The sequence below is a fragment of the Solanum stenotomum genome, chromosome 11 (assembly GCF_019186545.1).
Source record: "Solanum stenotomum isolate F172 chromosome 11, ASM1918654v1, whole genome shotgun sequence".
In the NCBI taxonomy this organism is placed as follows: domain Eukaryota; kingdom Viridiplantae; phylum Streptophyta; class Magnoliopsida; order Solanales; family Solanaceae; genus Solanum; species Solanum stenotomum.
Window position 1 is genome coordinate 1976453 of NC_064292.1, and position 16919 is coordinate 1993371.

At 31.7% G+C, this 16919-nt stretch overlaps 3 protein-coding genes across 4 annotated transcripts in view; 1 reads left to right on the forward strand and 2 right to left on the reverse strand.

Moving 5' to 3' along the window:
* Positions 1-5760, reverse strand: part of LOC125844265 (uncharacterized) — an 86370-nt gene extending 80610 nt beyond the window's left edge. Inside the window, exons 1-9 of one of the 2 annotated variants that reach the window (XM_049523544.1) lie at positions 5544-5760; positions 5283-5433; positions 5032-5106; positions 4384-4499; positions 3520-3573; positions 1733-1786; positions 1481-1644; positions 949-1018; positions 170-439 (exon numbers count right to left, since the gene is read on the reverse strand). In XM_049523544.1, the coding sequence (XP_049379501.1) occupies positions 314-439; positions 949-1018; positions 1481-1644; positions 1733-1786; positions 3520-3573; positions 4384-4499; positions 5032-5106; positions 5283-5433; positions 5544-5639 (906 nt within the window). In that variant the 5' untranslated portion in view covers positions 5640-5760 and the 3' untranslated portion in view covers positions 170-313. Of the gene's footprint in view, positions 1-169; positions 440-948; positions 1019-1480; positions 1645-1732; positions 1787-3519; positions 3574-4383; positions 4500-5031; positions 5107-5282; positions 5434-5543 lie in introns of those variants that run through there. The other variant, XM_049523545.1, reaches the window with a different exon arrangement.
* LOC125844249 (putative disease resistance RPP13-like protein 1) overlaps positions 1-16919 on the reverse strand; it is a 117107-nt gene that overhangs the window by 69546 nt on the left and 30642 nt on the right. The gene's annotated exons all lie outside the window — the stretch shown is intronic.
* LOC125844262 (uncharacterized) lies at positions 14767-16905 on the forward strand. The gene is made up of 4 exons (XM_049523543.1): positions 14767-14894; positions 15233-15489; positions 16094-16554; positions 16628-16905. The coding sequence occupies exons 1-4, from the start codon at positions 14767-14769 to the stop codon at positions 16889-16891; spliced, it is 1110 nt and encodes a 369-aa protein (XP_049379500.1). The 3' UTR covers positions 16892-16905.

A 16919-nucleotide genomic window follows, 5' to 3' on the forward strand; every position in this document is an offset into this window, starting at 1 on the left:
ATTATTTTTTATAAATATCAAATACCATACCGAATACCAAACTTGAAAAGCGTAATAACTACGAGATAAGTCTCTAAAATTGTGATGACATAAAAAGTTGAGGTAACGAAATGGTCATTAGAGAGCAAACTGATTATAAGCTGAAGTGAAATCCTAAAAACTAGTCCAGCACAGAGGCAAATGACTCTGTTTGCTCTGTTCCATTTGAGTCGTTATGCACGAGAGACATTGCATAATAATCTACTGTAAACTGAAGAGTCGATTTTTCGTCCTTTGAGGATCAGATGTTTGTATCTCAGTGTATAATACTCAGTTAAGGGAATAAATCTTGAATGTCAAGGATATCAGCTAGGACACCAGCTGCTGTGGTATCATTTCCTGCTCCAGCACCTTGGATAACCAAAGGTTGTTTCTCATAACAACGGCTGCATATCTCCACCTGCAGACAAACAAATTGCAGACGTTCAATCATCATAGTCATTCTTCGACAAAAGCAAATCATTCATGTTACTTTTTTATAACCTCATAAGTACAAGGGAAACATTTTACGATTAAGGTAGAATCGAAGACCTTAACTACATAAAGTTTTGCAGGGCGACGCCAGACAAAGTAAGGCGTTCGCCTAGGCATAGGTAAGGGTGTACAACAGATGTATTCATAGTCTAAGAGATGAAAATTAAGTGATATCTGCATCTTCTAAGTGGGAAAAATAAGCAATTCTTTGAAATCACAGCATGATGTTTTACATCACTACACTAAATGACATCACAAAAAGGCATTAAACAATTAAAAATGTTTTACCTTGATAATCTAATAACGATGCGTATGATATGGTTGAACCTCCATAGCAGTTAAAAGAAAATTCCCAACGGAAAACAAAGTAAAGGAACAAGAAGAAGAGGGACCAAAGAAACAGCAAAATGGGAGGTGAAAGTGAACAATGCATACCACATTATCACTTCCTCTTAATCTTCCCAATGCAGAATCTTTTGGAACTTCTTGGATGCCAACTTCACATCTGAAAATGTGAGATGTTAATGTCATGTACACAAAAGTGTTTTCAATAATAAATTTTTCCCCATCTATGCCATTACAAATTTATACTTCTAACTCATTCTTTAATTGGTTACGGATACAAGAGGTGAACAGCTGATCAGATGACTAACATAAAACAGATGAACTTACAACTGGTTTGCAGTAGCTCTCAAACTTATATGTCCAAGTGGGTGAATGCTGTCATAATTTTCTAAAGCATTTGTTAAGAGGAATTGAGACTATCTTCTAAGATAAACTTGTCTTAATTAGTAGTAATTGTTATGCTCATCACTCATCAGTACCTTAACTTGCCATAACACTCCCATCAGTGAGCAAGCTTTGCTTTATGCGTCTAGAGGTACAGTGACTTGCAGAACATGATAAGAATAAAAGATCCAGTTGCCATTATCCATTGAGCAAACTAAAAATGAAATGAAAGAATTACCTCGCATCATCAATCAAGCAAACATAACGCAGAACATTCCCATTTGCAGAAGCTTGTTTAATCCTATCTTCAATTTTCTGATCAAGTAAGGGAAGGCCATTCACTAGAAAGTCTTCCAGAGGCATCACATCGGGTCCCATTTCTTCAGGATACAAGCTTTCAATCTGAAAAGGGAATTGCAAATGCATCAAGGTTTCTGAAGCTAATTGAATTGGTAACAAAACAAAGAGACATTGTGACATGTATCCTAACCTTCATATTATCTAGGTTTAAACGCCGTCCAAGGAGCCGAGCAAGAATGAGAGCCTGTTATGAAGACATCTGTTAGAATAGGAATAGGTTTATACAATCCTATTAGAATAGGAATAGGTTTACACAATCCTTTTAGAATAGGAATAGGTTTTACACAATCCTATTAGAATAGGAATAGGTTTATACAATCCTATTTAGAATAGGGATAGGAATACAAATAGAAATAGGAATAGTAAATAGTATCCTACTTGGTAAAGGATTGTATTCTAGTGTCTATAAATAGGGTCTCAATGTAATAATGTAGACACAACAACAATTCAATAAAAAAAATTTCCTATATTCTCACAACATCAAAACAAAATGTTGTCATGAGGGATGTTCAACTTCTCAAAATTTACAGAACCAATTAGAACTATGAACATTTCGTGAAAGGTACCGAAAAACCAAGTATTAACTATATCAAGTTGGATAAGATATGCTTCCCATCACAATCTGCGAAAATGATTCTGCCTAAATCACTGCTTTTCTGCTCCCCAAAGGCACCATCATCCCAAGCACCAAATAAGGAAAAATTATAACAAAGACATCCATTCAGCTAAAATTCCCATACTCATAAATGGACAACATTCAGCATAAGAATATCACAGAAAAAATATACTTCCTGAAAACACTTTCTACAGTGAGTGTGAGTATATAGCAGATGAAACATTATGTCTTAATTATGCATACTGTAAGACTGCAGGTAAGTTCAGATAAAAAAAAAAATAATTCAGAATTTGTGATGGTGAACCTAAACCCAAACCTCTGTCTTCTCATTACATACCCCAAGGTACCTGTTAGATACCAAGATATATGGCATCTTACCATCAAATGCTCTTAATGTTTATAACAAGCAAGATAACCACCAAGGATAATCATTTACTATTGCATGTATAGCCAAAATGATAAATGGTCATAAAATATTACCACTCAAACTCCCAATAATACGGTAGACAGGGTCTCCTGATGAAATTATGCAATTTAAGGATGCTATGACAGGAAGGCCAGCACCAACCTACCACACATATAGCAATTTCAGACAACTTTGCTAAGCCGAGTATAAACTGAACTAGGACAACACTATCCTTCGTATACCACAGAAGCTAAATTAATCACTTAAACAAACACAATGCGCTACAAATCCCATATCATTGTTTGGGAAGTCAAACAAGAAAAGCTTTTAAAGCAGGAGAGGAAGGTTTAACTTGTATGAGACATTTAAGAATCTCAAATACAAGTGAAGCTAATTTTTAATCAACTAGTGCTAATATCAGATAAACCAAATGATACCCATCACTATCCATATGATCAGTTAATCTTTCTATCTTCAAATGTATATTTCCAGATAGATGCCTAATTACATCCTTCTTTCAGCGAACAGTGGCAGGAAATCTGACACAGGAAAATTGGAACTTTCACAGTTGGAGAGAGTAGGATGGAGGGACTCCAACCATCCTACCACACCCCTTGGTGATAAAGGGATTGGATATACTTGTGTTTAAATTGACAAGAGAAGAAGCTACAAAACGGAACTGGTCACCACTGCAAAATGTTGATATCAAAAAGACAGGACAACCAAGGTTTCAGCCAGCTTTCTGGTCTTACTCAATCAAACACAATTCAACTTTTTCTACCTAGAGACCCATACACCAGTATAACCCCATAACATGACACTCTAAAATCTCCTTTGTCTCCAACATTTCAGTGCACAAAAGATTTTTACACGCAATAGAAACAAGAGAACATACAGTTGACTCGTGTCTAAGGCGACGGGGCTGTGACACCAACTTATCATAATCCTCCTGCAAATAAGGCAAAAATAATCAATACACTAAACATAATAGTTGCCATTTGAGAGGAAACCCTTTTACAGATTAAGAGAGGATGAAAGGTGACAAGGGCTGAAAGGTGATTGACCTGTAATTCTGAATGTTCACAAGTTATGCAGTGACCGTAGCAAACGTAATAAGTAAACAAGACACAATCAAGGGAAGGAATTGAAACTGACGTTGACTTTAGTCCTGTTGAATAGTGCGATCATCTCATCCAAAAAATTAAGTTGAGTGCACCTTATTTATTTAACTCGCTCGTGTGTGGAACTGATTCTTTTCTATGGGCCAACTGGCCAAGCACGTGGAACTTTTTTATCATTCTAATGAAGGGTGATGGTGAACTGTCTTCTCAGCTACCATAAATAATTAGTCACCTCATTCAAAAGTTTAAACTATTAGATTTTTTTTAATGTGGAAGTTTAAACTATTAGATAGATCACACGTGTTCAGTTAAATATATCTTCAGCGAACTTTATATTCATGTTATAGCATTTGACTCGCTTTTTGTTCTTGTCTCGTTTAGCATCTTTTGTTAGATTTCAAGATTAAACACGGTCGAATGGATCATTAACTGCATTTCTGCACGTAAGCATGCATATGGTTGCTAAAAGGAAAAAAAAATGAAAACCATGGACACTGTCTGCTATTTTTATTCTTCTACTGCTAGTGGCATATCCAATGGTTGAACCATGTCTAGAACACTGTTCCTATGCTACAACAACTACCTGGTTTTAAGCTACACATTCAAAGAAATTAACGACAATAAAAAGGATCGGTTACCATTTGCACAGTAAGAGGCTTCTTGTTAGCTAGCACCACACAACAACCAAAATCTACAACCTGGTTTAGCACTCCAATAGTCTCAGCACTAGCTGAACAATCAACAAATGCTAAACCTGCCACAGTTTGAATTTCAATCAAAAGGAATCTGACTGTTAAACAACTCCCCAAAAGCTAACACCTTGATACCAGCATTATCTTATGCCTTCACATACAAAGAATTTAAGCAACTGTAATAAATGTATAAGCAAGAATAAGATGTTTCTTGAACTCATTCCCTCCCGATAAACAAAAGATTTCCTTCCATACAGCAAAATAGACTAACAACTCCGCCGGACTGCAAAAACAAAGCTAATTTACTCACTGCACTTCATACATTTGAGCCTAGATTGGACTAAACAGTCAAAGTAAATAAGCAAGGTCCAGAATCATGCAGCAGCTGAAGTCAACTACTGTACTATACTCGTCAAAGCATTTAACCCATACGGCATAAAGTTAACAGCTACTCATTGTTACTAATCAAACTTCTCAAGTAGATTAGTCCTTCACCAGTAAAGAATAACGACAATATAAGCAGGTATAGGCTTTCCATAACAAGCCTACCAACCCCAACAATCCCAAAATAAATATCTTGGACATGACACAAACCTGTTGATTTGCCAAGAAGTCCAATATCAATTACTTTTCGTATAACTTCTGGACCGGAAAACACTTGGCATACACCTACATGTCAGAACAAAAAAAGATTTCACCTTTTTGTCATTCTACAAATAAGCACACCAAATAACTTAGCAGCTTGTTTAAGGGTGATTGCTAAATATTGCAATACAACAGGTAAACTAACCACACCAAATGACTTAAACAAAAAACAAAAAAAAAAAAAGAAGGTGAACTGCTACTAGAATTTGCAAGAGTCTGCAATGAAGAGCCATTGGATTTGACACGACAAACTTCAAGAAGAAATGAATCATCCAATTCTGCAGTGAGAACATCAGCAACAACCACCAAAGATTTGCTATCACACACACCCACAACTCGCAAATGCACCCCCTTTAAGTTTTTAGTATTACCCACAAAAACCCAACAGAAATAAACACTAATAACAATCAAAATTGACGATGATTTTCTCAAATTGATAAAAAGACAACACTTTTCATTACCTGTTTGGCATGAAGAGATCGACAAGAAACAATATGTTGAAGCAATTGACGGCCAACTCCTCCACAACCCATCAAAAACACCGGTAAACTCTTCATCTTTTTGCTTTAACTTTTGGATTCTTCAACTTCCTTATGCCACTCTTCTTCGATTTCTCTCTCAAAGAATCTTGAAATGTCTCCATTAATGGAGGATTTTGGGTTTAAGAGGAAAGTCTTCTGTGTGTACACTTTGGTTCTTAATGTTTCGTATGTGACACATCAGTCCAATTATTTTTCCGCACGTTCGATTAGTTGGCAATGAACAAGTAAGAATTGCCTCAACCAAAATTGATGGAATTGGCCCTAAAAAAGCCATCGGGTTCGTTATCGATTAGATAACAGTGGAAACATAAAGATAAAAGAATTAACTAAGTATTAAATCGATCAAATTGAACAAATGATAGGTTCTTCTTAAGAGATGGAGTAATGGTCACTCAATTAAATCTGATCGGTACAATCCGCGTGCTTACCTACTTATCTTTCATTGGTAGTGGAATTAGTTACACTTTGTCTCGATATTTATTACTTATGATTTGAAATAATATATTGCATCGTACAATATTTATTTGATGAATATAATTTTAGAATTGATTGTATTGTTTTAAATTGTTATATCATATCACACATAATTGATATGAAGAATAAACTTACAAGAAAAGTAGAATACGGATAGAGTAACCATAAAAAAAAGTAGAGTAAAAGTTAAAATAGAATTATTAAATAATAAGTAATGATAAAATGAGAAAAAAATAATATGTTATCAAACTAAATCGATTATTACTTAAAGTAAGACACATTACGTAATTTAGATAACAAACATGGTATTTAAACTAATAAAACAGTACAGTACAATACAATAGATAAAAATCATCCAAACAAGTTGTTCGTATTTACTTTTCTTGGCTTGTATATATTGATTATTGATGGTAAAATACTCATTATAATATGAATTATACAAAATATTATATATTTATTAAATGGTTGATGAGAGATTGTTTAGGTTGATTACTTTTTTCTTAACAAAAGTTTTGAGTTTTGACACAAATAAGTGTTTCCAAAATGAATTATTAGTTAGATTATGGAAATTTTACACAAATCTTATAGTGTTAAGAGCTAATTATATTTTATTCTTGCTCTTTTCTATATTACAAAAATTTCTTAAATTTGGTGGAATCCGAATGCATTCCAAAATGTTCCGATATGTCATGTCTTGGTATCGAGTACAACATTCAACGTTCCGATACATATCCAACTAATACATCACGTAAAGTGATGTACAGAGAATAAGAGCGTAGGATTTTGTAATCTTTTCAAATCAGTATGTTCCTTTTAGCTATTATAATGGGCTGGTTTTTGTCAACCATTGAATTCAAAGCCCAGCCCAATTTGATGGGCCTTCAACATGTTAATCCATTCCATCTGAATTTCCATTTGCACATATTAGAGTAACTACATTGCATATTTAGGCCAACATAAAGTTTTAATTAACTTTTTTTTTTGTCAATATTATTATCACTGTCATATATGTATGAGAAAATAATATACAAATTAGATCATATGCTAATAGGCATTCTGTGCATATTCTCATCTAATTAAATTTAGATTCGAAGATCAAACAATCAACGAAATATGAAATAATTAAAAGAAATCATCTTATTGATTGATTACGTAGAAGAAATATAGAAAAAAGTACTAATTGTAATTTGATGGAATTATAATACTCTATACTAAACATCAAGGTCAACAAAATGCTCATTTGCTAATATTCATCCATGGCGGGTTATGATTTTTATTAATATTTTAAGTACAACCAGTTTCATATAAATTAAATTAAAAATGTATTTAATTTAATGTCTAATTATTTTGATACGAGGAGAATTCTAGCTTATGTAATCCTATAGTTTATACATAAAAATGATTCAATTTAGCTTTGAAGGTTAGTTAAATCTCAGTAAACAAAAATTGCCAAAAACAAATTGGAACAATTGAAAATTAAAAATAACTACAAGTATGAAATAAGAAAAAATCATCTTGTTGGACAAATTAAAAAGATGAATAGAAAGAAGTACTAACACTAAATATAATTCAAGCTTAATATAATATTAAGAACATATAATACTAATTATCAAGGTCAACAAGACGCTTATCATTAGCCAATATTTGTCCACGATAGGTTAATCTCAGTGTATGAAATCGAATTTCAGTCTTTTCTTGAAAGATAGCTTTAAGATCTCCAATTGTGTCATTACACTTAACCTAAATATTAAATATACAACATGTAAACTTGTTGCTCGATATTGGTTCATATCGAAGGATTAAGGTAGATCCTTTCTTCATTCCTAGAGAAACAAGAGTTTGAAGATTTCTTAAAACTGCACCATCGTACAAAAGCCTCTGATTCTTAAAAGAAAATCCAGTTTGCTCTTGAATATAGGCTTTAACTGCAATAATACTATCATCCGGTGCAACCATTAAGGTATAAGAAATATGACAATCTTTAGTAGTACCATCTATAATGTACCTAAATCCAATCGCGTCTTTGTAAGTATCATCATGAATGATAATTTGCATTGTTCGACTCATTGACCATGGATCTTTCACCATAGAGAACAACATAAGCATTTTCATAGATATTTGTGTTATCGGTGCGTATCGCAAAATTAACGTAGAACCTTTTTTGATTCCTAATGCAAATAAAGTTTGTGCATCACTCAAATCTTTACCATCCTTGCTCAAAAGCCTTTGTTTTTTAAAAAGGAATATGTTTTTCCTCTTGAATGTATGTTTTAACTACAGCTATTGTATTTCCTGGATCAACCATTAAGGCAAAACGATTTCGATATTCTTTAGTACCATCCATGTTGTCTTGAGCTCCAAACTTGGGTAAGAAACATTTTGATACTGAATACCATTGAATAATATTTTGAGTGCCATGTTGAATGATAATTTGCATAAATCAACTTGCTGACCTTAGACGTACAAGATCTGTAAAGATAAAACTCAGCATAAGCATGTATCAAAGCAAACTATAAGATTTAGGACATTATAATTAAATAATTAAAAAAAAGTAACATACTAGCAATGAAAAATCAGAGAATTTTAATATAAAAATCAAAAGTGAAGAAAGTGAGGGATACATTGTTTGCGTTTTGCATCCATAATGAAAATTAATTAACTTTGTTCTCTCTAATTAACCCCAACTCCCTATTTATAATATCATTAATTATAAGAAAAGAGGCCAAGATAATTATTGAAACGATTCAGAATCCCATAAATTTGGAAAAATTAATTCTATTATTTAAAAATAATTTGACTTTTCCTTTTTTTTTGAGTATAATTGTTGGTTTTTACTGGTTCAAGTACTACTATTTATTCATTTAATTAAGGAAAACACACAATAAAAGGAAATAAATCTCCTAAGAGTGGAAAATTGAATCCTGCAGACAAACAAAAAACGTGCTAAGTTCAATAATATATCATTATGCAATAATTATTGAAGATCTTTGGCAAAATTTTGTCATTATAACAAAGTACATTTTGAGATACCACATACTAACAAATTGTTATACATTTAGTATACCAAATATATAAATTGTATATACACAATATAATTGATACAAGTGATAACAATCAATTATACAAATACGAATTTTTGTTATTATTCTTTGTTTATGATTTAAGGGCTATAATAACAATCATGGAGCTATCACAATCAATTGCTAAGCAAAAATATAAGTACTTATTAATTTTGAATTCATACTTGAACTATAAATTTGTATTTTCGCTGTTCATACTACTATGATCAATTGGACACATTTGTTGCTAGAGCCTACAGAGTATAATAATGATGCCCCGTTGATCTTTAAATCTAGAATTCTCCTCTTGTTATCCGGTATTTGTGTAAGAAATCCAATAAGAAATTGCCCACAGGTACGGTCCACAATTTTAGTTAACATAATTTGGCCAAGACTTTCATTATTTACTTGAAATGACCTCATTCTTTACCTTATACCAAAATAAATTACTTCTTTTTTTCCTCATTCTTTCTCACCTCATATGTGTCTCTTCTAATATGATTAGCTTTGAATTAAATTTTAAGTTTGTTAGTTATTTAGATTGAATGTTGTTTCGATTGATTCTAAATATCAAGAGGAGTTCAAAACTTAAATAGTTATATAATAATGGATATATCTCCACCTGCAGACGTTTAATCATCATAGTCATTCTTCGACAAAAGCAAGTCATTAATCTTACTGATTGTATGACCTCATAAGTACAAGGAATACATTTTACGATTAAGACACTAGATGATGCGTAAAGAGTAAAGACAAAGTAAGGCGTCAGCCAAGGCATGGATAAAAGATAAGCAATTCTTTAAAATCACAGCATGATGTTATACATCACTACACTAAATGACATCACAAAAGGGCTTTAAACATTGACGACATGTATAATATGGTTGAACCTCCATAGCAGTTAAAAGAAAAATCTCAACGGAAAACAGAGTAATGGAACAAGAAGAAGAGGGACCAAAGAAATAGCAAAATGGGAGGTGAAAGTGAAGAATGCATACCACATTATCACTTCCTCTTAATCTTCCCAATGCAGAATCTCTTGGATGCCAACTTCACATCTGAAAATGTGAGATGTTAATGTCATGTACACAAAAGTGTATTCAATAATCAATTTATACCATGTGGTTTTTGCTCTCTTAAATGCATCACCATGTGCTCATTCACAAATACATTTGCCTCTTGTTTTTTTTATTATTTGATACTCCTCAGTTAACTTTTAATTGTTATATTGCGTTTTTTAAAAATTAATTTGACTAATTTTCAAAGTTAGATAACATTAATTTAATATTTTAAACAAAAAAATTAGATATTCAAAAACTATACGAAAAGTACTACTCCATTAAGATAATGTGTTATTTTTTGCATATCAATATAATAAAAAAATTACATCGTAAAATATTAGTCAAAATTCTTATCGTTTGACTCTAAAAAAAATCATGACAATTAAAAAGTTGGATGGAAGGAGTATTTGAGATACACTTTAAAATACGAATAATAAAAACTGTCCTTTAAGATAATGTGTTTTTTTTTTTAATACAAATGTCATTTCAATTTCATGACTCGGATTCAAATATTTAAATATATGATTTAGGTACTTACTTAAAGGTAGAGCCAAAATGTAAGTTTTAAATTTACCATAGCTCTGTTTAATTATAATATTTCATGAACTCGTTAATATAAATACATAATCTAAATGATAATTATTAAGTTTATCAGAATTTGTACATGGTATTGTAGCTCTACTCCTATATTTACATTATAACAAAAAAAAAAAAGGCAATAAATATGCATATTAATAAAAAATATTAAAACTTTCATCGATATTAATTAATTATTATTGGATCAAATATCTCTATAGGTTTTAGGAATATTTACAAAAAATGCTAATTAGCTCTAAAGATATATTTAGCGGCAATTAAACTATTACAATTAATTAATTACCGCTATAGATATTTTTATGTAGGGTTACCGGTGAAAGCATGAGATATAATTACTTACTAATGTAACAATGAAATTACTTAAAGTGGACATGAATAAATTAATTGATTTATGAAGCAATTATATTCATATTAAACCTTCATAAAGTAATAAATAAAAAAATCAACCTTTTATTACTTCAATTACATTTTAGACTTCAATGCTCAAACTTGAAACATTTGATTAAAACCAATGAAAAAGGGTTCTCTTTACTAACAAATTCTTTATTCCCCTGAAATCTGAGATCTCAAATTAAGAATAAAGAAATATTTTATTCAAAACAATCACTAATTGTATTAATCTTCAAACCAATACATGCCATGTAGATAAGTTTGTCTCCTTTTATTAGTTTAATAAGGAGTAAACTACAAATATAAAGTAAACTCATACATACAACATGGCAAAAAAATAAGGTATTTATTGTACTTTATTACATGTCCTATATATGTAGTTAATTACATTAAAAAAATGTTTAATGCAAGATAGCACATGATTATGGTTCTTGATCTGTTTCAAATCAAACAAGATACGATACTAAAATATTAACTAATGTGAGCATTTTAAAAAAATTGAACCAACTTATTGTATATGCATTTGTTTAGCTTTTCGATCTACTTGTTATAATTTAGGTTTTGTTTAATTAGTTAACTATAATTACGTGAAAGAAGTATATACACAAGCACATATTATGTATATATTGATTTAATATAAACATCTGATACAAATAAGAAACACTTGAATGAAAATGATGAATAAGATTTTTATGTATCACTCTAGTAAGTCAAGCCTTTTTCATGTTTCCGATCCGGTATCTACATTGGAGTCCAACTAAATCCAAATTTATGCCGAGAAGTTTCACATTGAATCCAGCTAAATCCGGATTCACACTAGGAAGTCCCACATTGAGGGGTAAAATGCTTTCTAACAAAGGCAATTTTGTACTTAAGAGGACTAAAATCCGAGACCTTTGATTAAGTATCGATGATCAAGGAGTATTTACCACTCCACCATAATCCCTGTTGGTAAGTCAAGCCTTATAGGGACGGGAAGCCCATGGGAGAAGTGGCCAAAGTGCGGAGATACCCAATTTTAGTATCACCATTTGTGTTATACTTGCAGCGTGTAAAATTTAATTATAAGTAACATATGAATAAATTCAGATGAAGAATATCTGACGTTAGACTTGTCAAAATCATACGTGTCTGAACTTAAGTCATAAGTGATTGAAGTTCAACCCTTTTTACCCGATCCTTGTTTAGACAATTTTTCTTAAAGTTCATACACATTAATTGAAGTTTAATCATTTTTACGTAACTCCAAACATTTTTATCTAAAATTATTCTGAAATAAATAGTTACATTAAAAAAATAATTAAAATTTGAGTACAACTTAAATAATATGGCCTAGTATGAAATGGTGTGATATTTACCCCAACTCATATGAGTAATGCTGATATGAATTAAGAAGATGGGAACAAGAATATTCAATAATTAGCCTGGCCCATAAAGGGATGGTGTAATGTTCAATAGTTAGGATATTTATGAAAAATGAAAGTGAACTAATAATTAAATATTATATTCAGAGAAAATTCAGAATTGCAAAAAAAATAAAAAAATAAAAAACGGTTAGTTTAGTAAAATACATTTTAAAATGAGTCGTAATGATGGTGATTAGTAAAGACGTGTGAGATATTGGCCAATGATAATTGTGGTTGGCGGAGGCAATTGATGATCGATGGTTAATTGGTAATGATACTTGACGATAGAGGTGATTGATTGGAAAAGATGAAGGCTATAAAGGTAATTAGTGGTTGTGACTAATAATGGAGATTGGTGATGAAGGAATTGAAGGTGGTCGGTGCATGACAGTGACAGAGTCAATATTTTCCACTAAGAGGATTAAAAAAATGAAGAAAAAGCAAACACATGAAAAAGTTGAAAAGAGTTCAATATCTATTATATATACATAAAAAGTAATTTTTCGTGTATAAATTAACAATTATATAATTTTCCGTCGAAAAAAAATCAAATAAACTCCATCGACCGTACCTAGCTCCGCTCCTTGGGTGGTGATAGAGTCTAAAATGAGTAATAACAAGTGGCCTCTTGATATTTATTCAACTGTATACATGATAAGACATGATATAAAATGGCATATCCTAGGTGTGTCAATTCAAGAAAATTAAATTATATTAATATCTTTTTTTTCGTATCAATTTTTGGGATTATAATAATGCTTTTTTTTCGTATCAATTTATGGGATGAATTTTAATTAAATACTGACATTTTCTTATGGTATGACTTAGAAAGTTTTATCATAAAAATGACAAATATTTACATGTCTATAAAAACTTTTTTAATAAGAAAAGATGAATGAAATTTATATTTAAATATAAAAATTAATATTTTTTGAATATATTAATAAAAATAATAATATCATATAAAATGAAATACACGTACTAGAAAGTTTGAAGGTTTCTTCGACAATACTATATTGAATTTCCTTTCCTTTTATTGGAATCCTTGTATGCGGAAACTTTTCTAATTTGGATGGTACAACCTATTATTTTACCATAATATTTCATATTATTATTATTATTAATTTTTTTTTTTACCCTCCCCTAGGAGCTTCCACCCCTTTTGCTCCCTTGGTGACTCGTACTCGCAATCTTCGGGTTGGAAGTGAGGGGTGCTTACCATCCGAGCAACTCTCTCTCGTCATATAATATTTCATATTATATTGTCTTGTATTATAATATAAATATAATATTTAAATCGATTGTATTATTTTTTATTGTTATATAATTTTCGATACTAACAATTAAAGAATCAACCTATGAAAAAAGTAAAGTACGATGTAGAGATATCGTAAAAGGATATATTAAATGATAAAATATGATTATTATCATCTCAATTTATGTGATACTTTTCTATAATCGAGTTTAAAATGATTCTTTCTTTTTTATCGTAATTTTTTCATATATTTTGAATCATCAATTACTGTAACTTATAGGAGTAATACTTTATACGTAGCTTCCAAATAAGTAATTTTGTATTTCAAAAAAAAAAATCTACCCAAATTCATGATCTTTGACTCTGGAATTTCAAATTGTGCCACATAAATCGGATCAAANATTTTGAATCATGAATTACTGTAACTTATAGGAGTAATACTTTACGTAGCTTCCAAATAAGTAATTTTGTATTTCAAAAAAAAAAATCTACCCAAATTCATGATCTTTGACTCTGGAATTTCAAATTGTGCCACATAAATCGGATCAAAGCAAATAATAAATAAAGACAAAATAAATAGAATAAGATAACGACGCAATCACATTAAATTAATTATAAAACAAAACAAATATCTAAATATAAATACTAATATTATATTTAAATTAAGGACACTAATAATAATATAGGTACCAACCAACCATTCAGACAAAATGTTATTTTCTTTGTCCTTTTCATAATGACTTGGTCATTAAAAATATTAATTTCAACAGCTGTTATTCCCGCGTAGTTGACAATTTCCATAGTTTTTCTACTTTTTTATTTATTTTGTCAATTTTTGAATTGCCCTTTTTTTTTTCTTAATTTCTCCACAATTTTTCCCCTTCTTTTTGTGAAGAAAAAATGGAGAATCTACCGGAGTGGGGTGATGGCGGAAGAGGGAGGAGAGTGGTGGTTATCGGTGGTGGAGTTGCTGGTTCCCTTATTGCAAAGTCTCTTCAATTTGATGCAGATTTAACTCTTATTGATCCGTAAGTTCAATACGTTTTGCTAATTATTATTATTATTTTGATAATCGTGATGTCTGATTCAGCTTGTCTGCACCTCAATTGATTTCACATGGTATTTGGTACTTCCACTAGTACAAGTATGGTATAACTCTGTCCATCAAGTTTGGAAAAAAGGCCTTCGTAGTAATTACTATCTCAGAAAGTCACTTTCTTTGCTTAAGAAAGTTGGAATCTCGAAAAAAAAATGACTTTCTGAGATAAAAACTATTAATTGAGTGATCATCTGAGAAATTAATATATCCTTGTGGTGTACTTCAATTTGGTTCAATATGTCTTGATTAGTCAAAAACTGTTAACAGGAAGGACTATTTCGAGATACCATGGGCGAGCTTAAGAGCAACGGTAGAGCCTTTGTTCGCGGAGAGATCATTGATCCACCACAAAGATTACCTCGCCAATGGGCGTCTCATAGTGTCTGAAGTCACTAATATCACCAATAAAGAAGTCTTGACTGCAGATGGACATCAAGTTACCTATGACTATCTTGTGGTGGCCACCGGTCACTACGATCCCCTGCCTGTAACGAGAACAGACAGATTGGAAGAATATCAAACAGGTATATATATACATATTACATAGCATCAAAGACTTCTTCAAGATATCATTCATGTGCTTAATTCGTTCGATTTGCCATCTTGTCTGCTTTCCAACGAGCAAATTACTTGTACGTATAATCCTATGAAATGTTTATGCTCGCTAAGTTTATCAGCTTTTTTGGAAAATGATAAAAGAAGCTAAAGCATTTGTGTTTTGTATCCGTTGAGCAAAAATTCTTTATTTGTAAATCGGCTCCTCTGGCAAGTTTAATTTCACGAGGTTCAGCCAATTGTCTTGATCGTGGCTGCTTTACTCTCTTACGAGATGTACTAGTGATTAAATCTTTTCTTTTGTGAGCGTCCTGTTAACGTTGTAGATTACTACTTGATATTACTAGTCAAAATGGCGCGAGACTCGGCTGTTTTTGGTGTCCTTTTTGGAAAATGATAAAACAAAGCTAAAGCATGGGTGTTTTGTATACGTTGAGCGGTTCCTCTAGCAAGTTTTCATGGGATTCAGTCAATTGTCTTGTTGTGAATGTTGAGATGTACTAGTGAGGATATTACTAGTCAATATGTTGTGACGTTCGACTAATTTTTGCATCGTTAATCTTGTTGTTGCAGAGAATGAAAAGATAAAAGAAGCTGATTCTATATTGATTATTGGTGGTGGGCCTACTGGTGTTGAACTTGCTGCAGAAATCGCTGTCGATTTTCCTCAGAAGAAGGTAACTTTGGTTCACGACGGATCTAGACTACTGGAGTTCATCGGTCCAAAAGCGTCTGACAAGACTTTAGAATGGTTAAAAAACAAGAATGTGGAAGTGAAATTGATGCAATCTGTTGACTTGAGTAATAACACAAACAACTCGAGTGGAAACAGAACATATTTCACTTCGTCTGGGGAAACTATCAGAGCGGATTGCCATTTTCTTTGCACGGGAAAGCCACCGGGTTCAGAGTGGTTAAGGGAGACGTATTTGAAGGATCGAATCGATAATTTTGGAAGATTGAAGGTTGATGAAAATCTTAGAATCAAGGGTCACAGAAACATATTTGCTGTTGGTGATATAACTGATATTAAAGTAACCACTAAACTGCATATCTCTTATTTCTTGAAAATGTTTCAATTGAATTCTGATGCTTCTTTGCTATCAGGAACTTAAACAAGGATATTCGGCTCAAAAACATGCTCTAGTGGCCGCGAAGAACTTGAAACTTTTGATGAGCGGAGGAAAAGAAAGCAAACTTGCAATATACGAGCCTCGACCATCGCCTAAGATCATTGTTTCATTAGGAAGGCAAGATGCAGTGGCTCAATTTTCGTTCACGACGATCATTGGATTAGTCCCCGGGATGATCAAGTCTAAGGATTTATACGTTGGGAAAACAAGGAAGAAAATGGGGCTTCAACCTAAGTAATATATATTGTTTCATTCATGAAATTTAA